This window comes from Lepidochelys kempii, chromosome 2 (assembly GCF_965140285.1).
Source record: "Lepidochelys kempii isolate rLepKem1 chromosome 2, rLepKem1.hap1, whole genome shotgun sequence".
Taxonomy (NCBI): domain Eukaryota; kingdom Metazoa; phylum Chordata; order Testudines; family Cheloniidae; genus Lepidochelys; species Lepidochelys kempii.
In genome coordinates, this window is record NC_136381.1 from 105,568,221 (window position 1) to 105,581,374 (window position 13,154).

General features: G+C 39.1%; 1 protein-coding gene across 5 annotated transcripts in view; it reads right to left on the reverse strand.

Annotated features, from left to right (window-relative positions):
* The window catches only part of CARMIL1 (capping protein regulator and myosin 1 linker 1), a 256,105-nt gene that overhangs the window by 79,581 nt on the left and 163,370 nt on the right, over positions 1-13,154 (reverse strand). For all 5 annotated transcript variants that reach the window (XR_012157297.2, XM_073331850.2, XM_073331849.2 and 2 more), the window contains 5 exons: positions 11,153-11,234; positions 10,237-10,336; positions 10,092-10,146; positions 2,131-2,303; positions 839-907 (listed from right to left, as the gene is read on the reverse strand). Coding sequence is in view for 4 of the 5 variants with exons in the window: in XM_073331850.2 (XP_073187951.1) it covers positions 839-907; positions 2,131-2,303; positions 10,092-10,146; positions 10,237-10,336; positions 11,153-11,234 (479 nt within the window). In the remaining variant the exon portion in view is untranslated. The remainder of the gene's footprint in view (positions 1-838; positions 908-2,130; positions 2,304-10,091; positions 10,147-10,236; positions 10,337-11,152; positions 11,235-13,154) is intronic.

Consider the following 13,154-nt stretch of genomic DNA (forward strand, 5'->3'; position numbering starts at 1 on the left):
AAATGAAGCACAAACTGAAACTGAGGGAAATGAATGCATCCTATACCAATAACAGAAATCTGGTTGATGAACTCCAACTGCAAGAGTTATGATTCTACAGAGGATTAAGATACTACCTCAAATAGCTGTACATTTTTGCAAAACATCCTGTCTGGAGACTAGCAATTGTCTATTATCTTCACCTTCAAAAGACTCTCTTTGTTCCCTGTCTATAGGATCTAATGATATGAAACAACTCCAATCGCTGCTTAATTTAAAATCTGCATTTTTCCCCTGAAAAACATAATCACATACAGAAAAGTGACAGAGATGGATATAGATCAAAGTAATTCAGTCTGTCATTCTAACAGATGCTACTGCATATGTGATCTCAACGATCCCAAAATTACACACCTTCATAGGGATTATAATGAACAACTGCAGTTCCCCAAACCCTCATTATTAGCTTTTACTTAATGGATACACAGACCAAAATGCTGATTTTATGGTGATGACTATTGGACACAGAGTTTCATTCAGACAACTAATTTCTTTTAAAGCACAAACTATGGCTGCTAAGAACATAGATCAATGGAGAGAAAAAAGTTTAATACAACCTCCTCCACATTTTAACATTATTATATAGTGCCTACCACTGAAGCATGGAAGAAGAATGAAAGAACCATTTTCCTCCCTTTTGAGCTCAGTGTGAATTCATAAGCTTTACTTTAGATTTAGTCCCAACAGGCCCCAAAATGAGAGGTGCTGAGCACCCTTAAATCCCATTGTCTCCTGCCCAGCACTGTTAGGAGATATTTCTTGATTTCCTCTTGCATCAGTTATCTTCCTTTAAACTTACTTTTCCAATGCCACTGCTATGTCCTGGAAGCCCTGTGCGGTGATATTATTCTTATCCCATATTACGGTTCTGTTGGGAAACAAAATTGTACAAAGCTCAGAGATTGAATTAATAAAAGCAGTTCCCCTTTTTAAACAAACTGAACAGAGCAGTAATCTCCAATGCAGTTTTGTATTGTAAGGTTATGCAGTTGTGTGTGTCCAAAAATACACAATAAAGGGCAAAATCATTTCGAAACATAAATTTAGCTACTCATTAAAACCTTAGAATAATAGAAATAAAGGACAGAGTTACTAGGCTATTCTGTCTACCTTGCTTCCAATGTAGAATTGATCCTGCATTATATTTTCTATTTGTAATACATCAAAAGCAGCAACCTCACTAAAAATGACAACACACGTTGACGGCTATTAATTTAAACCTACACAGGCAAGAGATTTCTCAGTTACAGTACCTCCACCACATTTAAACTTTCCTCTTCACAGACATGCACTGCAGTAGGCTTTCATTACAGCAGGGGTTCTCAACCTTTTTCTTTCTGAGCCCCTCCCCGCCCCCACAATATGCTATAAACACTCCATGGCCCCACCTGCGCTACAATAACTGATTCTCTGCATATAAAAGCTAGGGCCAGCACTAAGGGGTAGCAAGCAGGGCAGTTGCCCGGGGCCCCACGGCACACCCCATGAAGCTGAGTTGCTCAGGCTTCTGCTTCAGCCCTGGGTGGCAGGGCTCAGGGCCCCAGACTTCAGCCCTGCATGGCAGGGCTTAGACTTTCTGCCCCGGGCCCCAGAGAGTCTAACACTGGTCCTGCTTGGCAGACCCCCTGAAACCTGCTCACGGCCCCCCAGGGAAAACCAAGAGGAGCCACAGAAGAAGCAGTTCTAAAATCCTGCTACTTCTGAACTTTAAAAGGATTTAGATTTTGCTTGAGGGATCACGAAAGGATTGTATCCATTCTTATTCTGTCTAAACTGGTTCCTCCACTACTAACTGATGGATGTGGTCAAATGATTTAATTTAAACTTAAGACAGCCACCTTAAAGGAGAATTTCCAGATTTTTGCAGTTTAAAATTCTCACAAATAAATGTATTTTATTTGTAGAGGTTTTTGCAGGGAGAATTTACTTAATTTTTATTTTAAATAAAAAGGATGGTGATTGGGGAACTGATAACCCTGCAAGGTGACTTTCCTGTCAGTTGCATAAGAGAAAACAGGAGAAAGGGAGTGCTGGCAACAGGGATGACAACATTATTAAACATACAACCTTTCTAATGCAAATAAGCTATACCTGAGCTTGGTGTTTATCTGTAGGGCTTTTGCTAGCATCTTTGCTCCCATGTCTCCCATTCCGTTCCCACTAATATCCACTTTTGTAAGAGAAGTATTGCTGCCCAATGCATTGATAATTATGGTAAGCTCAGTCTTCAGCTTGGAATCTGCCAGGGAGAGTGACTGCAAAGGCTGTGGAGTATATAGACAATATAAACAACAAACAAGAGCTGAGAATGCATTCTAGTACATCAACTAAAAGAGGGTTCTTAGGGCTCCCTTAGAAGTTAGTGAACCTCTCAGAGGGATGGGTGGGGAACAGGGGGGACACTATGTAACAGATTCATTGCAGTGTTTACTGTAGCTACTGTAACATAACATGGTAAACAAACATAATGATCTGAGATCTTTGAAATACAAATAGAACAAGTCAAACAATCTGACAACTTTATTCCTGAAGTGCCTTGCTTATATTGTTTTACTACAGTAACCTCAACATTAAGAGCTTTTTTTTGGGGGGGGGGGGGTGGAAGGTGGGGGGAGAGGAAGGGAGAGAGGTTGGGGGTGTACATCCATTCCTTTAAAAAAGACTGCATGGGTGACAAGTCTGAAATTAAGAGAGGTCCCTTGTAGACACGCATAAGATGACTAGAACATAAGAACGGCCATACTGAGTCAGACCAAAGGTCCATCCAGCCCAGTATCCTGTCTACCAACAGGGGCCAATGCCAGGTGCCCCAGAGGGAGTGAACCTAACAGGTAATGATCAAGTGATCTCTTGCCTGCCATCCATCTCCACACTCTGACAAACAGAGGCTAGGGACACCATTCCTTACCCATCCTGGCTAATAGCCATTAAGGGACTTAACCTCCATGAATTTATCCAGTTCTCTCTTAAATCCTGTTATCGTCGTAGCCTTCACAACCTCCTCAGGCAAGGAGTTCCTCAGGTTGACTGTGCGCTGAGTGAAGAACTTCCTTTTATTTGTTTTAAACCTGCTGCCCATTAATTTCATTTGGTGGCCCCTAGTTCTTATATTATGGGAACAAGTAAATAACTTTTCCTTATTCACTTTCTCCACACCACTCATGATTTTATATACCTCTATCATATCCCCCCTTAGTCTCCTCTTTTCCAAGCTGAAAAGTCCTGGCCTCTTTAATCTCTCCTCATCTGGGACCTGTTCCAAACCTGTAATCATTTTAGTTGCCCTTTTCTGAACCTTTTCTAATGCCAGTATATCTTTTTTGAGATGAGGGGACCACATCTGTACGCAGTAGAAAGATCACTGTGATTATTGTTCATTGCATGATTATGCTCCATTTAGGTACTTTTAAAAAAAACAACAACATGTACTACTGCAACTGCTTCTTGTGGGCCACTATGGAGCACTGGTATGCTGTGGATCCTGTATATTGACTCGAAAGACTTATACTAAAAATATCTTTTTAAAAACATACCTACAAACACAGACTCATTTTTGTCTTCTCCCCGCAGCCCCAAATAGCCAAATGTAATAGTTTATGAATTATACGTTTTTCCATCACCTTAACCTTGCTGTGGCATCACAACTACTAAAGACATCTGAGAACTATAATACAAAGTTGATGATGTGTGATAACTTAAAATATTTCCCTTTATTCAACAGTCACCAAGTTTATAACCCTTCAAAAAGTGAATACCCCTTTTAGAGACCAAAATGCTTGTACAGTACTACCTACCACTACACAGCCCAGGCCCCTTGTCACTACTGTATGACAAGTAACAACAAATTATAACCAAAAAGCATGTTGCATTGAGATGTATGTTTATAAAGACAGAATGTACACAGATTTGGAGGCATAGTGGGTTTATAATTAAAGAGTCTAACACTGACAAAGCAATGCACTGATTATTTTAAATGACAGCTATCAAATAATTATTAATTCTCCTAGCGCTGTCAGTGCTTCCCTGTTCTATTCCCTTATGCAGTCAGAAAAATATTAACTTCACATTGGAATAGTATTGGGACTGGATGCACACGTTTAATTGAGGTACTAAGTGCTTCTGTGAGACAGAGTCACAGCAGAAAAACAGGACACATGAACACACTAATCAGTCCAGCAGTACTTGCTTAAGCTACCCCACTGCCACCAAGTAAAACAGAAACGTAAAATGCAGGGGATCATCACTACATACAACCTTAATTATTCTTAAAAGGAGAAAATTCGACTGTTGTGGAGCTTGTTGTATAGTAAAATGGACCATTTCTGAACAGTGATTGATTAGCCCAGCAGTTTTCTCGTCTTGAAAAGATATTTTCCTTTTAAACTTTGCTTAGGACTTGTAAGCTGCATTTGTTTAATTTTAAAATTAGGACGTAAAACCTTTGTGAACATAAAAATGCACACTTGAACTTTTCCCAGTATAAGCCTAGAGACATTTACCTCCCATTAAATGAAATTAATACCACCACAGCATCCTTGGATTACTAAAGAATTGCTAGTCTGGCTAGAGTAATTGTAACTCCAGTGATTTAACGTATAAATTAGACCTGTTAGTGCTTGAATTATATATTTTTTCAGAATGGGGAAAAATTATTACACATTACAACCATTTTGGGACCTGACCCTGCACAACGCTGAATGTCTCCTGGAAGGTAATCAGTAGGGCCCTACCAAATTCACAGTCCATTTTGGTCAATTTCATGGTCATAGGATTTTTAAAATCTTAAATGTCATGATTTCAGCTATTTCACCTGAAATTTCATGGTGTTGTAATTATAGGGGTCCTGTCCCAAAAAGGAGTTGGGGAGGAGGGTTGCAAGGTTATTGTGCTGCTGCTGGCGGGGCGCTGCCTTCAGAGTTGGATGCCCAGCCAACAGCTGCTGCTCTCCCGGCCGCTCCGCTCTGAAGTCAGCACAGAAGTGAGGGTGGCAATACCGTGACCCCCCTAAAATAACCTTTAACCCTCCTCGCAACTCCCTTTTGGGTCAGGACCTCCAATTTGAGAAACACTGGTCTCCGCCGTGAAATCTGTTTAGTATAGGGTAAAAGCACAGAAAAGATCAGATTTCATGGTCTGTGACGTGTTTTTCATGGCTGTGAATTTGGTAGGGCCCTAGTAACCAGCACTCTCATCTCCAGCTGATCAGACCATGTCATCCTTCTTCAGATGTTCCCCTAGTTCCCCTTCTCCACAGCATCAACTTCAAGCTTCTTGTCCTTACTTTCGAAGTCCTACAAAACTCAGTCCAATATTTTTTGAATGACACTGCCCTCCTTCCACCTCAACGATGCCAGCTCAGATAATCCACTTGTCTACTTTTACAACTGTTCCTACGCTTTCTTCCTTGCCAACTCTCAATGCTTAGAGCTGAGCTGATACACCTGAACATCTCTTTCTCATTTGAATCCCCTCCCCTGAGAGTGACAAGAAGTGAGCCAACCAGGACATTTAAACACCGAATATAAAAATGTCTTTATTTCTCCATGCTAGCCAATAGCCTTGAGTGAGTAACTGTGACACTTTATTTCTGTTACCCTGTCTCTCCACCTGCAGCTGCTCCCGACGGTCATGCTAGCCCCACACATTGCTTTATGTCTGAAGTTGATTAGTTTGCCAGCTAGCTCCTCATGATAGAGTTCTTTTTTTTTTCTGCATTATGAGCGATCTGCTATACTCGAGTGCCATAAAGTAATTGTGTCTCCTGCTGGCTGAGGAAAGAAGCTCATAACCCGAAATGATGCCCTGTGTGGGAATGATTTCCATGAGGCTTGCAGGAATGAACCCATTCATAATGGCCCACCTCTCAAGCTAAGGCAGCTTCATTTTCACCAGTTGAGAGGCCAGTTATGCTTTCTGGTATTTTGTTTTCTTAAACAATTATCAACTTATTCAAATTTTTCAGCATTTAGTTAGGGAGCTCATCAGTTGCTCTGAAGAGCCTGATGTTTACTTAGACTATGCAGTCAGAACTAGAGAAGGTTGGGAACTATTTTTACAAAACGTCTCACATTGAAAAATGCCAAGTCAGTGAACAAAACTGTTCACTGGAAAGGGTCGGCCTTGACAAATTTTCTGTTTCGAAATTTTTTTTGAAAAAAAATGCCATTTTGACATATCTGAACTGAAAAATTTCTGGTTTTCAGGTTGAAACAACCATTTATTTAGAAATTTAAGTTAATTTATAACTTCGAAAAAAGGTCAAAAATTAAAACAATTGACCCAATCTGATTTGGGGGTAGGAGGATGGGTATTTTTGCCTGATGAAAATTTTCAACATTTTTGCTGTAATTTGGGATTGGAAATGTTTTCAAAATCCTCACAGGATGGGAAAACTGTTTCCTGTCCACCTCTATTTAAACCCTGAAGGGAGAATTCGTAGTCTGAAACAATTCCCTGTAACGTAATGCTTCAGCTCTTTATACATATGGTATTGCCACGTTACAAATATAGACAGCATGTTATTCACAGCATGTGATGCATTTAAACGCTTTCATTTTCACACTATTGACAGAGAGGTAGGTGAATTACTAACTGGTTTTCTTGCGTCTTTCCCTTGCCCCTACTGAATGAGTAATGAGTGAAATGCTTTAAATGATCTGGTATCATGAGTGCAAAAATTCAATCAGGAGCAAACGTTACTCTACAAAATCAAAAAAAAAGAGACCAGGTGTTAAATATGCATGAGAATGCAATATCTGAACTGAATATTTCCTTTTAAAAAAATCCTGTATAAATAGATGCAATTCTGCACAGACCATAAAAACTTTTATTCCCCAGCAGCACCCTATGATTTCAGATGCATATTGGGAGCTTGATATCAAACACACACTTTCTTCTTTCCTGCTGCAGAAAATGGATGTTGAACTGCTACATTAAACATCTTTCAAATTAATCTTATTCAGGGAGGGAATAGGGGGAAAAACATTTCTTATCCTAAAGAATGTAATTAGAGACCATATACATTTGGTACTGCCACACACTTGCTAGGTACACTTGGGGGTTAATTATCAAATTCAATTTATTTAATCTAAGAATACAAATGCTTTAAAAAAACTCAAAGGACCAAATCCTGCAAGGTGCAGAGAGTCTCCTGTGAAGTGCTGAGCACCCTCCACTGACATCAGAACTGAGGGCATTCAACCCCTTACAGGAGGTTCAACCATCAGTTTGAGTAATGTTTAGCCAGCAGTGCAGCATCCATTTTTCTGCAGCGGGAAAGAATAAAGTATGATAATTATACAGCCCCTGAGCCTTTACTGCAGTGTGAGGAAATAAAAGTTTTTATGGGCTGTGCAGTACAAGATCTATTTATAGATTTAAAAAAAAAATACAATTCAGGTATTGTATTCTCATGCATCTTCAACACCTGGTATTTTGCTGGTTGTTTTAAAAATTGTGTAGAAAAATGTGAGTGGCTGGTTGCATTTCTTCAGTCATTTTACCAAACTACTAAACATTTAAAGCATTTCATTCATTAGTCATTCAGCAGGGGAGGAAAAAACCAACAATTAGTATCCTGCTTCTCTATCAATGGTATGAAAACAACAGAGCCTTTAAAACACTACACAGCTAAGTAACATGCTCTCTATATTTCAACATAGCAATAGCTCTGTTTAAAGTATGTATAAATATCTGAAGAATTATTTTGCAGGGGGTTCTTTCAGATTATAAACTCTCCCCCCAGTATTCTTAACATCAGGTACTACAAAACAGCAGATAATCTTTTTCAACCATTAGTTAAGTAACAGTTATGATTAAGAAAAACAAAAGAACTGAAAATGAGAGGATCATTTTACAATATTGGCAAGCATGTGAAAGTGAAGATACCTCCATTTCAGGAGTACCTCAGCATGGACAGAGAGTCATTCTTAGAGTCTGTCTGAAACAACTTGTTCACACACAGGACAACAGAGTTCGGGCTTATGAGCTAGATCCTTCAGATGCTAGAAGACAGTTTTGTTGTTGTTTTCGGCACCCATGAATATACCAGGCACCTCATAATGCAGATTAATAACAAGATCCCTGCCCCGAGAAATTTACAAACTAATTGCGAACATGATGCAAAGAGAAATAATAAAACTGTAGGGAGGGGGTTGGGGGGAGTAGACACAGGATTACAAAAATAAGATCACATGGTTCTGCACTGAAGATTAGTGCACAGAACAAAGAAGAGGACATTTTTTCAAATGTCTAAATAAATGACTTAATTGGCTTACTTCCTTTGTCACTGGAGAAGGGTGTTTGAAGGCAGGAAGTGACTTAAGCAGCGCTGTCCCTTGGGTACGGTGAATCGGGGTGACTGCTCTGGGCCCTGAGCTTTGGGCAGCCAAGACCCTGAGCGCGCGGAGCAGCAGCCAAGACCCTGAGTGCGTGGCGTGGCAGCCAAGACCCTGGACGCATAATGCCGGGAGCCCAGGGATGATGCTGCAGCACCCCTGCACCCGTAGTTCCCACACCTATGGCGGGGGCTGATTTGTCCCGGGCCCTCCACTCATCCTAGGGACTGCTCTGGACTTAAGAGAGGGTGAGGGCATGTTGTGTATCAGTTCAGGAGGGACATGGAAGAAAGCCTGAAGATGGCTTTCAGGTGAAGTCAGATAAGTAGGAAGGGGAGAAGCAGTTATACAGAGCCTTAAAAATGAGGACAAGGATCTTGGAGTTGATGCTGAGGAGGAGAGCGAGTCAGCACATGGATCCAAAGAGTGTTAGTCTCTGCATTATGCATGAAATGGAGAGTACAGTACAGGAGCCAGGGTAGGTAGAGAGGAGAAGGCTCTAACAATCAAGACAGGAGATGGTGAGGGCCGGACAGAACCCTGTTTGACCCGTATGAATAGAGGGAGTGGGAGGAGCAGCTGAGAGGTCAAGAAGGAGAGGATGGAGTAGAGGTCCTAAGATCTGGCCAGGAAATAATCAGTCATTAGAAATCTTGGCAAAAGCAGTTTCAAAGGAGTGGAGAAGACAGATGTTAGACTGGAGTAGTCCAGAAGGAGAGGAAATAGAAATAATGGTTACAGACTGTGGATTCAATGAACTTGGAGGTGAAGGGAATAAAGGAGGTGGGCCAGCAGCTGGAGTCAAGAGTTAGTTATTCTTGGAGGCTGGAGAAAGCAGAGCTTACTTGTAATTTGAGGGAGACAGAGAAGAGAAGGAACTGAAGAAGGTGATAAACATGCTACAAAAACCTATATAGAGCAGAGCAAAGCAGAGCAGAGAGAAGTCAGCATCCCTAAGAAATCTCTTCTGGCCAACCCAGGAACAACGCACATAGGGCAACAGGGGAGCAAAGTCCAGCCAACAAAGGTTCTTTTGAAATTTGGGGAAGGGTTGGAAAGGAAGACTGTAGGACAGGCTGCCAATGGAGCACTCAATGCAAAGATGCATTAAAATTACCCACTGAAGTACTGTACTGAGAGAATGTGAAGAAAATAATAAATATATAAAGAAAAATGTTCCTTTAATTTCTTCTAGTTTTCTTCAGTTTTTCTTGGGTGAAAGAGATTTTGATGGGCGGATGCAGCAATTCTGTATGCTATTGAGCAAAAAATGTGGTAATCAAGAACAGTATGAGGAAATACCTCTCCTCACCCCACCCCCCAAAAAAACTAGGGTTGCAATCTTCTACTGAGAAATGAAAATGTCTAAAATCTGTGCCTATCGGATTGTATGACTTACAGAAAACTAGGTTAAGAACTTCAAACATTTTGGAATAGATTATTCTTCCAATGTGCATCTTCTATTACTGCATAAAGAGAGCTCTGAGCATGCACTAAGTGAAAAACAGATCCCCCTTTAGTTATATGTAATCCCAATTACAATTTAAAGCTAATTTCTTATTTAACAAAACAAATATCAGAACAAACAAAATATGTTTTTATAATGTTGTCAAAATAACAGGCAGCAAATAATTTCACAGTAGTAAACCAGTGGTAAACTGCAAGGATGATGCTACATAAAATATGCATTATTATAGTAAGGTAAAGGGTACTCACTGAATCCTCATCTTGAATCATCTGTACTAAATTATCAAGTACAGGAGTAAGATTTCTGCAGGGCAAAAAGTGATAGAGACAATTAAAATCAGCAGCTTTTCGCTATCAATTTTGCTAGTCTTTAAAAAAATAATAAAAACCTTACTTGGATTTCATGTTGTTAAAATTTTTGCCTAACGCCAAGTGTCTTATTGATCGATTTTTACTAAGCCAGATTACAAGTGTCGAGAGATCAGATTCTAGGCCTGTGAGGAATCAGATTAAATGCAGAATTAAAAACACACTCCATTTGCTAGACGGGGTTGAATCAACAAAACCACATTCACTTGAGTGACTTTACACCAACATGTCAATTTAAATGACTCTGGAACACTTCTTTTAAATTCTTTTATTTTTAAATCTTTTGGTCTCCTTTCATTTTCCATTGTTCCACAAGGCAACTCTATTGTTTGTAATCAAACCATTTAAAAGCTCTCCGCTAATCAGCAACTGCACACACAGCAAAAAAAAGAGGAGGAGGATTTAATCCCTAAACCTCACTCCTCCAGCGGAAGACTAGGACAAACATTCTTCTCTTTGTTAAGCAATGGAGATCTTTTCTGTTCCTTGGCTTTGAGAATTAGAGGAACATGCTACATTGCCAATCTCAACAGTTATATGTACCAACGTGCTCTTTCAGCCTCCAGATACAAAGAGGCTAATGTAAGAAGCTTTTGAATAAACCAACCTGCTAAAACAGGCTGCATTTCAGTCTGTTCTTGGGTGAGAAAATGAATATGCTGAAATCTGGCTACCATATTGATAAAGGTAATGTTTCAGCTGATGAAACTTACTAGGCACTGGATAACTTTCGGATTCAGCTATCTTAAGCTTAAACAAAGCCAAGGACACACTTTGTTTTGATGCCATTCTTAATAAAACCTGTTGTGATATTGAAAAACCCCACACAAAGCCCTATGGTACATAAACATTATTACATCATGGTATAAAATTATTTAAGTAGCATTTCTTAATCAGCTTCAGGGCATGCATTACCTTTCACCCCTTTTATATGTACTTACCATTGTCTGAAATGTCTAGGCTGGTGATATTGTGTACTTCTGCTATGCACCCTTCCAGAACTTGTGCACCTCCAGATCTCAACTAGAGACAGACAAAACATCTGCAACTAATTAAGGTATTTTGATAACAGAAAATAGCAGCAGGAGTTTTGTAAATATAAAGGATACCACATAGAGCAAAAATAGCAACAACATTATAACTTGTTGACATTAATGCTACAGCCTACACAAAAATCTCTATGCTTATCTCTCGTGATATGCATATAATAAAAGAGTAAAATTCTCTCTCTTTTCTGGTAACAAGTATTGGACAGAAGCTTAACCAGGGATGTGTTTAAGTGGTACTGACAAACCCCCTTTCACTCTTCAAGCTGGCAGAGACTTCAGGGTTTTGCTGCTTGCCTTATTGTAAAAACATTTAAGTGCTTTTATGTTCCTATTGGGAAGAATGGATATCAATCAACATAAAAGCCAAAGATATTATGCATTCCTTTCCATCCTTGAATTCTACAGACAAAGTTTTACAGTAAGAGCCTTCTACTACCTCTAAGCACCAAAGCAAGGTGCTATGTGCAGCAGAGAGAAGGGAGTTGGTGATAAATAGCAACAAGTCAAGGATCAGCAGGGGTTTGGCCTTTTTTGACCAATCATGACTTTTTAAAAAGCTTTATAACAGCTATAACACTTTAATAAAATCATAACAGCAAGAATCAGAAGATGAGCTTTTCCTTATTCAAAATGGGGATGAAGAAAAACATTACGACAGAAAGGATTACTTGTGTGGTTTAGAGCACTGCATTATTAATCTGAATTATTGCAGCATATTAAAATACAGTTTCAAGATTTAGTGAAATTTCTGAAAAGGCTTCAAAGGCAGGGATACAAATTATTAAAACCACAGACTTTAAAAGGTTAAAAACTATTGACCATTTCTATGAATTGCATACTAAAGTAACATTTTCCAAGAAGGAAAAACATTTTCATATTTCTTATTAATGCAACACAATCATGTCTTCCCTACATAAACATCACCCAGAGTAGGACCACTACAAAAAAAGACAGTAATGATACATTTTATATTTGTCACTCCAAACTATTTTCTGGTTTTCATGAAACCAAAAGACAGGATTTATAAGCATAAAGCTGCCATTTCACCCATCGGGGGGAAAAGTACTGTCTCTGTTATATTGCTATGCATAAAAAAGGGGCAACATTTCACCTTATTTGTAGATTTGACCAAATATCCTGAACCAAATTGGCAGATTTTTGTGAATATTCTCTAAGCAAAAATGGTCCTTTAACCCAGCTCTAATCCAGATTCACTAATATTTTGTAGCAATATTTCACTAATATTTTGTAGCAATATTTTTCAGTTAACTGTTCTAGCAATTTTTAAGAAAGGTTGTAGATTTCTCATCGGTGGACAAAGAGCTTAATGCCCCAATTTCGACTTTTATTACAGTGATGGGGCCAAGCTAAAATCTTAAATATAAAATACGCCTAAACCAAGAAGGATATTTTGTACACAGCCCTTCTTTTTTCAATGGACTGAAAGAAACCCCGGATCCAAACCCTCCTGGAACTGGTGGAGTTAAAAATCTAAATCTGGATCAAAATTTGTGCAGCTTTAGTCCATCTCTAATTTACTAACAGCATTTGTAACACTTGCAATATGCGTGCCAGAATCATTCCACTTCACTTTGGAATTTGCTCACTGACTCACACGCTACTAGACAACCCTTTTACACAACCTGCCACATTAATTATTGTTAAGCCAGTGGAACTGACATATTATATGGACTCGGCCTTTATTTAATTTGTCTTTTTAAAAATATGGACATCTTAGTGGCATATTATAAATTTGGCTTTGCTCGGACTTGAACTCGTGTTACATAAAAAAGAAAGTATAACTTAGACAAACATTTCTCTGAGCACATTTTTTATTGGCTACATTTCAACACACTGTCAGTTTCTGTACTCAGAATTTCTTTTTGAATTAAAA